The following is a 16,572-nucleotide window of genomic DNA, read 5'->3' as shown; positions in this document are numbered from 1 at the left end:
GAAAGGGATGACAACTGAAACAATCGCGTTGATGAATGCAGGAGGATGTAGAGGTTCTCTGAGGGTGCGATTGTAGAGGGAAATCTTTCCCTTTAACTCACACAGATCAATGTGACCTTTGAACTATCCTTGCTATCTATACAAGTTGTACTTCTACAATGTCAGGACTCCATGACTAAGAATACATTCACTGGCTGACAACCAGAGCAGGCTAATGCAGACACTCCTAACATGTGCTGTTGCACGCTCTCTGAAGCACAGGTGGTCTTGTGTAAGAGGACACACATTTTTCAGAGGTCACCCGTGCTCTGGAAGTGTTCAGCAAGACCAGAAACACATTGCTGGTCATCAAGCGATCATCATCACATATTGCATCACACATTGCTGGTCATCAAGTGATGTGTTTCTGGTCTAACAGAAGACTTCCAGAGAACGGGCAAGCGCCAGCAAGTATTTGCACTCTTGCACAAAAGTGGAAGTATTATTATTATTAGTGACTGGCCCAGAGTCACCCAGCTAGTATTATGGCTGAATGGGGATTTGAACTCGGGTCTCCCCGGTCCTAGTCCAGCACTCTAACCACTACACCACGCTGGCCCTCCCCTCTCCCCACTGTGCTTCAGAGAAAGTGTGCAGCAGCGTGGGTGTGCTAGTGGTACCCGTGTAAGGCTGCTGTGGATATCAGCCACTTTGTACTTGGGAATAGGGATGTGCAAACAGGTGTCAAACCAGTTCAGTTTGAAGGCTCAATGTCGAGCCAGCACCCTGCCCCGAGGGGGGCTTGCAAGTACTTGTCCCCTCTGGGGGCTTTTTTCTCCGAGGCAGTGGAGGAGGGGGGTCCATGGATGTTCCCCCTCCCTGGCCTCCATTTTGCTAAAAAGCGCATGAACCATGCAGGGGCCCATTGCGCATGTGTTAAGGCCTACAAAAGGCCTACAAAATGGCCACCGTGATGGAGGAAAGGGCTGAAGATTCCCTGAACTGGGTGCTTTTTAGCAAAACAGAGGTCAGCAGGGGGAGGAAGAACATCTGTCTCGCGGGGAACCCCCCCCCCCCAAGCCAAACTGAACCGGGGGATTCAAGGGGGGCAAAACCAAACTGGCCCGGTCCAGTTCGAGGCCAATTCGGCCTCCACCCGAACCAGGCCATCCGGTTTTGTGCACAACCCTACTTGGTAAGCGTAAAATGGTATAATCAGCTTTCCTTCTGTGAGCAAGAGTAGGCTTCTGTATGTCTTGCCTTTGGTCTTTTGGAGAAGCTAAAGTACAGCTTTCTATGTTCTAAGTTCAATCAGTATATGTGTGTGTCTCTTTTCTTTTTCCCCAGTCGATTGTATGTCCTGCAAGGTGGCCTTGCACAGCAAGAGTGGCGAGTACCGGAGCTACTGCACAGATTGCTGAAGTACCTGGAACCTAAACTCACTCAAGTTTACAAGAATGTCAGGGAGAGGATAGGAAGGTTAGTACGGCCTTCTGAAATCCTTGCACTGTGTTTAGGGCAGCAACATTGTATAAAATGGCTGATGGTTTGTTGTTGTTTTTTAAAAAGGTGCCTCTGGTTAATTGTGCAGTAGATTTTCTTTTTAATGTTTATTTTAAAGACAAGAACTTAAACTAAGAGTGGCACCATCTCGGAAGATACATTCTTCCTTTTCTCACAAACAAAGGAGGGAATGACTATTCTGAGACGCATGTATCACTTGAAAGCAAGGGAAGTATGCTTTTTTCCATCATGATAATTTTAATTTTTATTTATTTTTGAAAATTTATATCCCGCCTTTCCATTATTATAAAGATATTACACGTGGTGGCTTTCAAAATTAAAACACAATAATATTACAATATCAAAACGAAACCATAAAACTGCATTTAAAAACACTAAGGCCATTTCCAAAATGAAGACTTGAGGCAGCAGAAATAAAACTCTAAACTATAGATGGAAAGCTTTCCAGAATGTTTTCCCACCCAATAAAAAATCAAAAGAAATGGAGCCTTAAGGAGAGAATTGTTATTGTTATGCTTTTCAACAAGGGAAGTTCACAAAGCAGATTACATCCAAAAAAGGGAATGAGAAAATGGCCCATTGTCCCAAGGGGACTCCCGTCTTGGTCTGCTGGTGGAGAGAATGTGGGTGACAAGAAGCCCAAGCTTATGGTAATCTTCAGCAGAGGCTGCTGGGAGAATATACAGATGTGCTGATACCCTCCCAGACTTTTCATGTGGCTCTTATGAAGAAAGTGACTTTGGCTACCTTAATCACAGAACCCTTTGTATGTTAGAGCTGGGAAGGTTACTGTGGAGGCCTTCTGGTCCAACCCGCTGCTCAGTGCAGGCAGCTGTTACAGTCTCCTTGACAGGTGGCTGTCCAGCCTCTGTTAGCAAACCTTGAGCAGAGGAGAGCCCATGACTGTATGAAGCCATCTGTTCCATCATTGAACAGCAATTCCAATTCGGAAATAAAATTAGGAAACCTTATTCAAGCGCACTTATCAGTACCAAGCAGGATCAGGAGCGTAACTATAATAGGGCAAGGGGAGACAGTTGTCTGGGGGCCCACTGCCTTGCAGGCCCCCCCCCAAAGGCAAGTTACATGACTGACTCCTCCAGCCACGCACCCGTCTGGGCTTCCTTCAGTTGTATTCATCCTCCGAAATTGATGTGAGTGTTAAGACCTGGAGCTACCAGAACGGCACGTCTTTCTCTAGTACCATTAAATGACATGCATCGTCCACAATTTTGTTACTACTATTCGGCCTCATTTAAGATTTCTTTACTTCATGAGCGGAGCTTCAGTGAGGGGGGCCCCATTTTAAAATCTTGTTTCTGGGCCCACTCCAACCTTGCTACACCCCTGAGCAGGATTATGCTGGTGCTAATCCCCCCTGCCCTGTCATAAAATTTTTCCCTGTCACATGCATTTTCTTGAAGATTTTAAACTTTTTAATACAGACAACCTCTCCTCAACTGCCCCTCTTCTCCGTTAAGCAAATTCAAAACACAAGCACCTGCATAACAAGAAAACCTTTGGAGTACACTCTATACTGCAGTGATAATGCAGAAGTTGTGGCATGCACAATTTACAAGGCATCTAGCAGTATGAAGGAAAAACTCCAGAAGACCCTCCTCCACCCCCTGTCTCCCCAACTCCACACTGATATGCACCCCCCCCACACACACACACTCCTGCCTTTTGAAGAGGTATAATCCCAGGGGAGATATGTCACCAAAGCAGATTTTTTAAATTTTTGTTTCTTTTAAAAAAGGAGAATGAACAGAGATGTGCATTAATACAGGTTGAACATTCTCTAGTTAAAAGGTATCTCAGCAGGTTGGAGATAACTCTGCCTGAGGTTCAGCTTTAAACATGCACCCCCCTCCCCTGCCACCCAAATTCTGAAGTCAGGCAGTCCCAAGAAGGCTCATGATTCCTCTGGATGTGTAGCTCAGCTCTTCAGTACCTTCAGGAAGTGATTGAGTGTGTTTTCTGAAGAGTAGGGATGGAGATGCTTGTTGTGACCATTGCTGAATGCTTCCTTTTAGGCTGCATAGCAACATTAATTGTGCATACTCTTTGTTTTATATAGTGTGTTGACATACATCTTCATGATAGATGTTTCCTTACCAAATACTGCTCCAACCAAGTCCCCCCATGTCCATGAGTTTACTCTCCGGATACTTGAAAAACTCAAACCCCTTATGGAAGCGGATGAAGAAATTCAGAATCATGTAATGGAAGAGAATGGAATTGGAGATGAAGATGAGCGAACTCAGGGCATTAAACTCTTGAAAACCAGTAAGTGACTCTGCTTCACTTGTAAGAACCAAGTTAAACATTCAGCCGTACTTAGTTGAGAATGTAGGACATCTTTTAAGGTAGTTGCTGGTTTGAAAGTAGGACTTTGAGTCCTGCACCTGTCCTGTTGAATTCTTCTGGCCTTGTATTGAGCTGTTGTGTCTGCTTTTCTTTCACCCTCAACAGTTCTGAAGTGGTTGATGGCAAGTGCTGGGAGGGCCTTCTCCACTGCTGTGACAGAACAGCTTCAGCTGTTGCCATTGTTCTTCAAGGTATGCTGTTTGCTACTCAGTTGGTTAGCTTTAGGCTGCAGAGGTGGTTTCTGAAAGTATTAAGCACACAATGCATGACACATTTCCTTGACTCAAAAAAAAAAGAAAAGAAAAAAAAGACAGAAAACAACAGATAGAATTCAGCTCAGGAACAAATATAACACTTTAGGCTTTAAAAAAAATACTTCATTTAGTTGATTTAGCATATTTTAAAATACAGTTGTAAAATAAAAATCATTTCCAGCTGTATTTATTTGAGGGACACGGGCACATGGACCACGGCTCTGCCCATTCTGCACTATCATCTTGGCAGGTTGCATTGGTTGATAAAAGTGGGTGGGGTTGCATTTTAAAAATACAGGGGCTGATATATGGTGTGTCTGAGAGGAATGATTCCGTATACTCTTGACACTCGCTTGGTGAAATTCTATAGATGGTGTTTGATTTACCTCTAATCCTTGCTACAAGAAGGTCAGAAACTATCCCATGGTGAAAGATGACAAACTTTGGGACAGGAAAGTTGTCTTGTGTTTGGTTTTTGAAGGGCGCTTTCCAGATTAGACTGCAACGGGGTCATGTCGGCTCTCAGAAGTGTGCTTTCATACTTCCTGCATTGTGACACCTCAGTCCCTACGTGGACAGCAGGGTAGCGTTCACATTGCCCATGATATGAGTTACCTTATGTGCATTGCATACAGTGTTGTTATAACTTCACCTCAGCACAGCACTAAGGATTTTTCTTTTTTCTTTTTGGCTTAAATATTTCATTGTTCACTCATGTTCATAAAAGAGAGGATGTTATGATTTGTGGCATTCCTTAATGTGCTCTCTCCCACATTAAATTTACAACAATAAAATGTTTCTGGCTCTTTGCTTCAACCAAGCATGTTTGCTTACTTTTTCTGTTGTTGCTTGTACAGATTGCACCAGTAGAGAATGATAATAGCTACGATGAACTGAAGAGAGATGCGAAGATGTGCTTATCATTAATGTCTCAGGGATTGCTGTATCCTCAACAAGTGCCTTTGGTACTTCCGGTGCTAAAACAAGTGCGTGATGCTTTTCAGACTGTATACAAACTGTATACCAATGGCATCCCCCTTTGGACATTGTGGCTTGAGATGATGAAAGTTGTAGTCCAACAACATCTGGGGACTGAGGTTTGAGAACCCTGGCCTGAAGGCATTTCATTGTGGCATTGACTTCCCTGGAGCCAACAACTGGCAGAAAACACTTTCTGCTTGGGCACTTCCATCAACTTGTATATTACTTGCTGACTAACAAAATGTCCATCGTTAGGTTAGACCAGTTATGTGTGGAGGGGAGGATCTATATATTGCAAATACCGCTATGGGGTGCGGAGCTTCTCCATTTTGCATCCCATCACTGCCTCAGAGGGTCCCTGTAAGTGAAAGCTGGGATACCCAGGGTTGGAAACGGATAACAAGCTTGGCCCTTGCCACAAGAGTAGCCCTAAGGCTAGCACTTTACTTTTTCTTATACGAGTGAATAAGACCATTCACTCTTATGGGTGAAAGTAAAAGGCTGCACTTGGGACCACCACTATGGTTCAGCTTACATGTAATCTCTGCCCAGTAAGCCCAGTGTCTGGAGTAAGTAATAAGTTTGGCTCTTTCACAACTGTTTTTCCAATTGCATTGCTTGGTCATACTAGAGTATGATGGAATGTTGGGAACTGGCTTTACATGTGTGCATATAGATAGATCACATTCTTTCCTTTCCTTTCACGGCTCTCAGAGAGCAAGTCAGGACTTCGGAAGAGGGCGTGAGCATTTGTTGAAGGATTTCCAGGCAAATTATTACAAGTAGTAATTTGGCCAGGAGGCAACAGGCCAGCTACTTCCGCTCTTTCCTCCTCCAAGACACGCTTGGGCATAATGCGCTGTAGTCTTTCCCCTCCCACTGTTAGGTCCCATTTTTCTCTCTTAGACCAGCTGCCTTCCTAATGATACCATCAGTGCACTAAATAGAGCCAGGCACACACTTTAACTTGGTTCACATAGAATATCCAGACTATAGGCTGGCTGTTGGGAATGTGCTTTGGGCTGGCGCAGTGCCGCCTTCCCTCGGGTGCTTTGATGTCTTCCAGGTTTGCAGTAAACTGCAGTTTGTTGTTACATCTGAATTGTGCAGACTGTGGTGTGTTCAAAACATAGTTTGCCTGCAAACCAGAATCGGAAACAGTTGTTTGAATTGGCTTTCCGATTCTGATTTGGAGGCAAGCTGTAGTTTTCTATTTTGGAAATTTTGTAAGAATTCCATATTCGGAATTGTTCAAGAGCTAAGCTGGAGCCAGGGGTGGGTGGGATACAGTGGGGATTGGCAGGCACCCGGAGATGAACATTGGAGCAGCATAGTAAAAATCATTTGAAGTTCTGTCATCTTTCAGAATGAGGGGGGCCACTTTTCCTGCAACAAAATTAAATAATGAAAATAATAAAACTAGGTTTTCTCTCCCCCACCCCCATTCCCCACTGTAAACTTTAACTATGAAGAGTCTTATTTTTCTCTGTCTCTGGAAGATGGTTTGATTTTAGGCATATCCTTTTCTCTTTAAGAATAAGCCTGTTTATCTGTTTTTCTGATTGCTACTGTTTTGTTTTTGTTTTGCTTTTTTGCAGACAGCAAAGAGTAGTTCCTGGCATGCTAGGTACACAGTTCTAACCTACCTCCAGACCATGGTGTTTTATAATCTTTTTATCTTCTTAAACAATGAAGAAGCAGTAGATGATATCAGATGGCTGGTTATACAATTACTAGAAGATGAGCAGCTTGAGGTGAATAAATATTTGTTGCTCACATATCTTGATAACTTGTGCAGGTTTCATACTTGTGGAATAAAAGTGGAACTTTGTAGCTTTGAGAATGACCCAGTTAAAGCAGCACCAAATCTCACTGATTCCAGTGGAAAAATTACATATATGCTTTTAAATTTTCCATTAGTGTTAAAATCCATAGATTACCAAGCAGAGAGTTAACACTGATAATATTGTTATTGTGCCTAAAATTGCTAGATGCTGTGCAAAATAAAGCAGCCCTACCTGCAAGCTTACAGTCTAAAGATTAAAGACAAGACATGTTAGGGAGGAAATTAAAAGGGAAGGAGAGAAATTGGGAAAAGCCAGGATGAATAGATGTGTATGGCTGACATGTTTGAATGTCAAAACAGCAAAGTGGGATGCCAGGTGAAAAGTCATTCTCAGCTACTGGAGTCAAGGACATCTCTATGGGTTATCCCCCTCATGTGCTCCTAGGCAGGACGATGGTAATTAGCTAAAAGAAACAGAAGCCTACTAGAGCCTGAGGGGGCTAGCCCTGCCCCAGTTATTTCAGCCCTGCGTAGCTCTGGGCAGATTTGTTCTGTTTTCTTCATAAATTATATTTTCCTTGGTGTATTCGAATCTTTTTGCTATTTCCTCTTGATTCAATCTCTGTTCTTTAACCTCCTCTCTTGCTATTCAAACAAACAAAACAAACAAACAAAAACCCTTCTTTGGATTTTCAGTCACCTTAAGTGGCACAGCGGGAAGATCTTTGACTAACAAGCAGAAGGTTGCCAGTTTGAATCCCCACTGGTATAACACCTATATCAGCCAGCAGCGATATAGGAAGATGCTGAGAGGCATCATCTCATATTGCGCGGGAGATTGCAATGGTAAACCCCTCCTGTATTCTACCAAAGACAACCACAGGGCTCTGTGGGCGCCAGGAGTCGAAATCGACTTGATGGCACACTTTACCTTTTACGTCAATACAAGAAGCCTCCATGGTAAGTGAACCAATGCTCTGTTCCAGTGGTGGGGAGCTGCATGGGGAAAGTATGCAGGCAGGTAATAAGGAGGATAATCTTAGGCTGAACAAAAAGACTGATACTTGCAGAGTGAAGGGTCCAAGAAGGAGCATGTAGAGCAAGAAGAGAAGATGTAGTGGTCTAATATAAAACAGAAGGTGCCATTTTGACTATAGCAAAAGTTCCCCTTTACTGCCTTTTATCTCTCCTTTATGCAGTGGTCCCTTAGATTCCAATGTTTAGCAACCACAGTCTTCACTGCTATCAATAGGTTATTTTAAGCATATGCTTAAAACTTCCCCATTTGAATTCAGTAGGACTTGAAAAGTGCTTACCTTTACTGGATCATGCCCTTTGTTCCTGTATGCCTCTCTCTTGTAGTTCTTTGAGTAAGGATTGTTGCACTGTTTTTGCACAGTTTCCAAATGCATTTCTCCTATCTCTAGTGTTAAAAGGTCAACTGTATATTAAACAACCCAACATAAATTTGCGTAGCATGTGCTAGCTGCTGCTACAATGTGATATTGTGACTATATGAAATGTGTATTGAGGACAGAGTCTTGTTCACGTATGGGTGAAATATTAGTCAATAGGGAGGAATGGGGAAAGTGCTAAGTTACCAGGGCCACTTCATTGTTGGTTACAGATGGCAGCCTGAAACATTTTGTTTCCTGTTCAGCCTTAGATTTTGGAAACTGCTACTTAGTTCAGTAGACTGCCCATCAGGAAAGCTGAAAAACATTGTTAGGTTTAATCCTTGCAATTTTGCAATCTTAGAACTGCCCCCTCAGCTGAGCATTTCTTTCTAATGCCATTACCTAGATGTTCATCCAGGTTTACTTTTATTAAATCGTATTTTCTATTCCCTCTTTAATAGCAATGCAATTTTTTGGGACTAATTTGCAGAACAAATTTGCAATTGGTCAGATGGATGGTGTATCCTTACAGAACCGCAGCACAAATCAACCAAATGCTAATTTGTGTATTATCTCTTGTGACCATGTTGCCATGGAAACCTTGCTTTATCAGTTACTGTAATCTTGCTTTTCTTTGGTCTGAGCTGTCAAGTCTTAGGATGATTACTCCACTGTTGTCTTCCATATATGACACATCACCTATCTATGCATTCTGTATAGACAAGGGCTGTTTCTGCCACCAGGTGGAAGGTCAGTTATGCCTGACTGATGGGGCTGCAGGGAGAGGAGTCGATCTCCCATGTCTTCCCAAGGGAAGCCCTTCCCAGTGTCTTACTCTCCATTTTGATTTTAATGAAAGACATTTGGTTAGAAGACACCAGTCTGCCTTGTAAGTACTGATATGCAACAGGCAGGAGTCTCTAAACAGATTGTTGGTCTAATTTGCTATAATGCAAAGAAAGAAAGAAATTTGGCCATGAATTTTTGTTCTCTGTGATTGTACAGTATTTACTATTGGAAAAATACCCTCTTTGAGATACAGGCAGGGTCTGTATGCCAACATTATGCAAGCCCCTTTATTGGCTGGGGACTTTCCTTCAACTTCCAGATCAAGCCAGATGCCTGGAAAAAGCCCCTCCTGCTCTACAAACAAAACCTCTTTTCAACTGTGAAAACCAGAAAACTGTAGAGAAAAAGATGCCGGGAGGTCTGGTTACAGTTGCTACTGGCTCGTTTGATGGTGACTCGGGACCAGGCCTTCTCTGTGGCTGCTTTGGGGCTTTGGAATATCCTCCCTATTAGGGCATCTCCATCGCTGATTGCTTTTGGGAAGACCCTCACCCACAAGACACACCTGTTTTTCTCAGGCTTTTAACTGAAATTAATTTTAAACAGTTTAATTGTTTAATTATTTTTACTTTGTTTTATATTTCTTGTGTTTTTAAAATTGTGTACGTCATCTAGAGATACACACATCAGGCAGATAGATAGATATGATAGATAGATAGATATCTGGCACCACAGCCAGTACCAGACTAATCTGCCCATAAATAGCCTTGGGGGGGGAAAGGAGAATTAGCTGCAGACGGCCCAAGATCCTTCCTCAAGGTGATTTTAACATGCTTATCACACTGGTCTCTGGGTAGCCCAGCTGTGTCCGATGGAATCACAAAGATGAACTAAGTGCTGCCTTGGGGGCATCAGCCAGGGGGTGTCTTGAGTCTTGCCATAACTTCAGAGGCAAGTTATAGAACAGAATCTGGGAGTAGACTGGCTCCATGTGGGTATGACCTCATTCCACCTTTACCAGCCTATCAGACCTGAGCTGTGCCTGTGATCTGACTTGCATAAGGCAGGTTCTTTTGTGCAAGCATTCACTGAGCCCAATCTAGACCTCTGTTTCCAATCTGGCTGCATATACATTGCCTTTTCAGCATCCCAGTGTCCCACGGTTCATGGGATCTGCAGCAGCTGCTGTGATTCAGTTTTTTTTAAAGTTCTTTTCTTCTGTTGTGGTAACTTGTCCTGAAGGCTGGGAACTGAGAGGGCTAATGCAGAAAACATAAAGTGAAAGCCCAGAGAGTCTTAACTAGTGAAAGGCCACCTAAGCACAGCTTGTGTCAATTCAAAGTGACTTTGGGCTCAGTGAGCCTCTGCAGCTAAACAACAAAGAAGGCCCAATGGAAGAATTGTTAAGAATCTAAAACACATACCGTATTTTTGTGTGCATAACCTGCATGCGAGTATAACCTACAGCTGGACATCAGTTATTTTTTTAAAAACCTTGTATTACCCACACCCTCTTTATTTTCTTTGAATTATCTGCCCTGCCTGAATGAGTACAGTTAGCAGCTGATCATTAGTTATGTTTTAAAAAAACTTCCTTGTATAACCCACACCCACTTAATTCCCCACAACCCCTCCTCTCAATGTAGAATCTTATATATAACCCACAGGTTATATTCGTGAAAGTACAGGAATATAGGGATAGTTTACCTACCTATTCAAAAATTGACAGGTTTTTGGCACTTTTGCCAAGAAGCACACACAGTTACACTTGAATAGAACAGTTGCTTTTCTTTGAGTACCATCCTTGCATCCAACCCAGCACATTAAGGTAAATTATACTGTTGAACAGAATGTTCTGAAATTCCACAAAGCTGAAAGTCAAGCTGCCAAGCACTGGAACCAACATAGGAAGTTAACAAACTCTTGAGACCAACTTCCTCTCTTTTGTGTAGCATATTATTCAAACCTGTGATACGCCTTTATTAAGTAGTTGTATGGCACCTGAAGTGAAGTAACCTGTCTGGGTCCACTCATCATCAGTTCACGTGCACTCTTCTGAGCTAAGCTGCAAAGCAAAAGGTGAAGTGCTCATGAGCAAGAGGACAGGGCTGCTTCTTCCGTGCAGTTCTTTCTTTGAATAGTTTTTAACTTGTTCAGAAAATGTCAGCAATTTCATCCAAATGGTATTTTAATAACCACATGAGAAGCAGTGATATAATTTGAGGACTTTTCTCAGGTGTGTTAGGGTAGCATGAATCTGCTGATCTGCCCTGAAGGGCAGCCATGGGATGTATGCTGTGTCTTGCCAGCTGAAAGGGTTTTACTGCAGTAATTGATGTCCTCCTTGGATCCTAGGTGAGAGAGATGGCTGCTACCACACTGAGTGGCCTACTCCAGTGCCACTTCCTGGCGATAGATGACCCCATGCAGACCCACTTTGAGCAGCTCTGCAAGAGGAGGCTGCCAAAGAAGAGGAAGCGAGACCTCAGCACCGTAGTAGACACTATTCCCCCTGCAGGTAAGGAGGGCCTTGCACAAGAAGGCTTCCTCAGGGCAGAAAAGGCTTGCTAGGCTGCCTTCATACTCGCCTTGTAGGTATTTTCACATGGCTCAAGCCAGTTCCCCATGTCTGACAAAGGTCTGATGTAGTAATAATAATAATTATTATTATATCCCGCTCTTCCTCCAAGGAGCCCAGAGCGGTGTACTACATACTTAGGTTTCTCTTTCACAACATCCCTGTGAAGTGGGCTAGGCTGAGAGAGAAGTGACTGGCCCAGAGTCACCCAGCTACCGGTAGTCTCATGGCTGAATGGGGATTTGAACTCGGGTCTCCCTGGTCCTAGTCCAGCACTCTAACCACTACACCACGAGGATGATGCATTTGGGACTGTCATTATAAAGTCCCTTTGAGAGTCTGTTGACGAGAGCTGGCCTCAGAAACCAGGAAGACAGTCCAGACACAGCAACTGGTGATGGGAGAGTCGAATCAGACTAAAGTGAAACCAAGGTCACAACTGTATTCCTTGTAACAAGGATTCCCAGGTGTTGACTACCGCTCCCAGCATCCCAAGCTGCAGTGGCCTTTGGCTGGGAATTATGGGAGTTGTAGTCAACAATATCTGGAAATCCCTGTTATCTGGAAACCAAGGAGCCTGTCCTGGGGAAGGCAGCGTGAGGCTAGGGGCATGCAAGTTGGGAACAGGAGCTAGGTAGCACAGAACAGGACCGTGTGACAAAAGAGCCAGGCATGTAACTAAATGAAATTGAAAAGGTAGGTCATGTGCTGTTGTATGTGTGGCTTTCTTTTGATGTTTCCCCTTTTAAGTAAGTTGCCTGGTGATGGTGGGGATTAAACTTGTGTTTTATACTTACTGTCTGAGCAGTCATTTAACATCACATAGAATGTAGCTAAGCTTTTTTCGTTGCCATACAAATTCGACAGCAAACTTTGATCAACAATTAATTAGATAATGAATTTGAGATGGGATTAGATGGGTAGTAATTGGCTGATATAATGGTTTATTAAGTTGCGTGGTTTGAGGGGTATTATGTATGATGTATATTGTGTTAATATTGGTCAAGGGCCATAATAAAGGAATTGATTGTTTGAAAAGAGCCTGGTGGACAGTTGCTTATTCCAAGCATATGGAATGCTTATTCCTTGCAAGGTTTTCAGTGAGCAGTCAAATGGGTGATCCTTAGCAAATTTCTCTCTTAACTTGAACTGAGTGATTAAGAGCAGTATACAAAAGTTAACACACTTTGTTCAACAAATTTAAATTTTATTTTTAAAATGGATGTTTGAAAAACATTAATTTGGGGTGTGTGTGTGTTATTTTTGGTGTGTTGTGATTTCATGCGTTATGTGTGTTTACTTGATGTTTTAATGTTGTGTTGTAAGCCATCCAGAGAACAATTTGTTAAAAACAAAGTTATTTCAATAAGTTCACACTGATCCAGCAGTCTGCAAAGGCTCTTGGGCAGTGAGAGAAGTAAAGAGTTACACTGTCCCCTGACAAAACAGTAGCCTGTCTCCCATCACTGGAGAGAGATTTGAAGATAAGGGGATGAAGTGGTGGAGGGGATATATGTATTCATTCTGCTAGGTGCAAGGCATCATAGAAAGTTCCCTATTGATCAGTCTGAATTCCATCACCTAACCCCAAATCATTGGCAAACTCTGATGCTAGGAGCAGCAGACTAAAATTCATGAGATTTCAATTTGCATTGTACATTCTTGCCACTTCTCACTCAGTCATAGTAATGGGCTGAAGTTGTTGGAACACAGCTCTTACCATGATGCCGTTGTTGCCAGTAATAAGCATGTTATTGGGAGTGAAATGCTTTGTGTTGTAGGGGTGTTCACGGAACCGCCAACTGCGGTCCGGCATTGGGGTGGGGGGTCCCTTTAAGAGCGGCAAGAGGGTTTACTTACCCCTCCCGCCGCTTTCCCGCTCTGGTGCCCGTAATCCGTAGAGTAATTGGGGCAGCAGGACACCTCCCTGCCGCCCCTTCCCCGACGTTGCTTGAAATCCCAGGAGTTCTTGACGTGCGCGCACGCGCAAAGGACTCCTGGGATTTCAAGCAACATCGGGGAAGGGGCGGCAGGGAGGTGTCCTGCCGCCCCAATTACTCTACGGATTACAGGCGCCAGAGCGGGAAAGTGGCGGGAGGGGTAAGTAAACTCTCCGGCCGCTCTTAAAGGGACCCCCCATCCGAACCAGACCGCCCAGGTCCAGACTGGTCCGGAGGCTATTTTAATGGCCTCCGGACCGGTCCGGGCCCATCCCTATTGTGTTGCTTTCTGCTGCTTCTGCCTCCCATCTGCCACCAAGGCTGGAAACACAGGAGCTGTGGGTGAAAGAGCTAAGTGCCATGGGCAGTTCACATCTCCTTTCCTTCGCTTCTGCTTCTAGCTTTAGAACATCAAAAGGAATTATAGCCCAAGGAGTCAAACTCTGGAATGTTTCCTTTCTCATAGGGATCTCCACTCACTCTGAGGTCAGCAGAGGAGACCATGATCTGTTGACCGCTGTCAGCTATAGCTACTTGTTCATTGTCAAGGGATTGGACCTTTTCTGTAATGGCCCCCTCCCTAGAGCACTTTCTCCCAAGGTAGGCCTGTCTGGCCAATTCCTTGGAAATCTTTAGAAAGAGAGTGTGTGTTTTTCCTCCCCCTTATGCTCCAGCTTTGTCCACTGGCTGGATTTTTGTGGTGGTTAGTTTTTAAAATGAATTTGTAACTGGTTTCATCATCTTATTCCTTGTTAGCTAGCTTGAGAATCCAACTTTGGGGTTAAAGGCGGGGTGTAAACGTGAATTAAAAATATAACAGTACTCACCCTTTTGATTAAGATAAGAAGTTATAAATTGGCAAATAGGCCTTTTATGGTGGGAGATGCATTCACACACAGTCCTTTGAAAATAATGTTTGGCTATTCCATGCAAATGGAGTTGGAAGGCACCTCTGCTCTGTTTCTTGAGAGTGTTGCAGTGATTGTTCAGCAATGTTCTTCTGCATAGAAAAAAAATGATTTGTTTTGTTGCAGACTTGGTGAAGCGCCATGCTGGTGTGCTGGGGCTTAGCGCATGCATTTTGTCCAGTCCTTATGATGTACCCACCTGGATGCCTCAGCTTCTGATGGATCTTAGTGCACACCTGAATGATCCTCAGCCCATTGAAGTAAGAATGATCTCTCATTACCTTCTCCCATTGTACTGAATGCCCTCCTCCTTACTTCTGGAAGTGGAGAAAAACGTTGGTCTTCCTTCACACTTAAAAAGCTGATGTTTGGTGGAAAATTGCAGTCTTAAATGGAAAACAGTCCTGCTGCAGCTGGGTTGTTCTGGTTGCTTTTTTATTTTACTTGGCTTTAATCACTGTTTTGTGTAAAATTTATATTGTAATCCACTTTTTAAATGAATATTGGAAAGTGGTGTACAGAAGTTTTTAATTAAAACAATTGCATTAATGATGAGGAACACCTTACTTTAAATGAGATTGCCAGTTCACTAAGACCATCCAGAGAGGATTACTTTCTGGTCCCATCAGCCACTGAAGTGAGATTGGTTGTGTGTGTGTGTGTGTGTGTGTGTGTGTGTGTGTGTGTCAGGTGGGGGGCGGGATAGGGCCTCTTCTGTTGCAGCACCCAAGTTGTGGAACTCCCTCCCTTGTGAGGCACAACTGGCCCCTCCCATTTCTGCTTTCAGGCAGATTGTAAAGACCACCCTTTTATTCTGGCCTTGTGGCTTGGCTTGAGCTCTTTGAGTTTGGCTGGTGGCGCTGACTCCGTTGATTTTTACTCTTTGCTTTGGTTTTCCTTAGTGACTCTTGTTCTTATTACGTTGCTTCATTATGTTTGGCTTTTTTATTAGCTGTATATTTTAATTGTGCTTTGAGCTACTCCTTGTACATCTTTTAATGTGTGTTTAACAAAGGTCTTAAGGCCAAACTAGACATCTCCCAACTTTTTTTCTTGTACAAAAAGCAGCCACAGGAAGTCCCATTTGGATTGGGGCCTCAGCACATGGGGAGTTCACGCTTTTCCTCCCATGCAGATGCCTCATTTGCAGTTCTTCTGCCACAGAAAGATAAAACCACAGAACAAGTTCCCTCTCCCCCCCCCCCCATATCGTAGCCCTGATTCGAATGTGAATGGATGGGTTATCCATTGCCTTTTGGACAAGAGCGGAAAGGTGGGGGAAGGTTGGGCACTCTGATCATGTAACTCCTGCATCACCATCAGCTTCCATATGTACAATTTGTCAGGAGCCTAAAAAATGACATGAATTTTTAATGGGTTTATATTTTCAACACTTGGCACATAGGAAGCTGCCATATACTGAGTCAGGCCATTGGTTTATCTAGCTCAGTATTGTCTTCACAGACAGGCAGTGGCTTCTCCAAGGTTGCAGGCAGGAATCTCTCTCAGCCCTATCTTGGAGATGCCAGAGGGGGAACTTGAAACCTTCTACTCTTCCCAGAGCGGCTCCATCCCTTGAAGGGAATATCTTACAGTGCTCACATGTGGTCTCCCATTCTTATGCAACCAAGGTGGACCCTGCTTAGCTAGGGGGACAAGTCATGCTTGCTACCACAAGATCAGCTCACCACTTGGATCATGATCACAAGGGCTAAAACATGTAGTACCATCAGGGTGTGCATGTGTTAGTTACCATTAGGGCGTGTGTTCGTTTTAGTTTTCAAATGCTACAAGTCCACATGTGTGCCTGAGTGTTTTTGTTTCTGCCAGTGTAGGATGATCATCATTTTAAATAAGCTGTCTAGATCTGTATCTTTGATTCTTGCTTCACAGATGACCGTAAAGAAAACCTTGTCCAACTTTCGGAGGACTCACCATGACAACTGGCAGGAACACAAGCAACAGTTCACCGATGACCAGCTGCTAGTCCTTACTGACCTCTTGGTCTCCCCATGCTATTATGCATAACGAGGTGAGATTGTGTTGGGCGGTCTCTAGCCTTGGAC

At 43.6% G+C, this 16,572-nt stretch overlaps 1 protein-coding gene across 6 annotated transcripts in view; it reads left to right on the top strand.

The window, feature by feature from the left end:
- PSME4 (proteasome activator subunit 4) overlaps positions 1-16,572 on the top strand; it is a 141,561-nt gene that overhangs the window by 122,385 nt on the left and 2,604 nt on the right. For 5 of the 6 annotated variants that reach the window (XM_053245680.1, XM_053245687.1, XM_053245697.1 and 2 more), the window contains 8 exons: positions 1,327-1,458; positions 3,584-3,792; positions 3,979-4,064; positions 4,985-5,113; positions 6,707-6,862; positions 11,436-11,598; positions 14,633-14,766; positions 16,400-16,538. In XM_053245680.1, the coding sequence (XP_053101655.1) occupies positions 1,327-1,458; positions 3,584-3,792; positions 3,979-4,064; positions 4,985-5,113; positions 6,707-6,862; positions 11,436-11,598; positions 14,633-14,766; positions 16,400-16,534 (1,144 nt within the window). In that variant the 3' untranslated portion in view covers positions 16,535-16,538. The other variant, XM_053245716.1, reaches the window with a different exon arrangement.

Source organism: Hemicordylus capensis, chromosome 1, assembly GCF_027244095.1.
Source record: "Hemicordylus capensis ecotype Gifberg chromosome 1, rHemCap1.1.pri, whole genome shotgun sequence".
Lineage (NCBI taxonomy): Eukaryota > Metazoa > Chordata > Lepidosauria > Squamata > Cordylidae > Hemicordylus > Hemicordylus capensis.
Note: the sequence above shows the minus strand (reverse complement) of the source record. Positions and strands in the feature narration are given on the sequence as shown.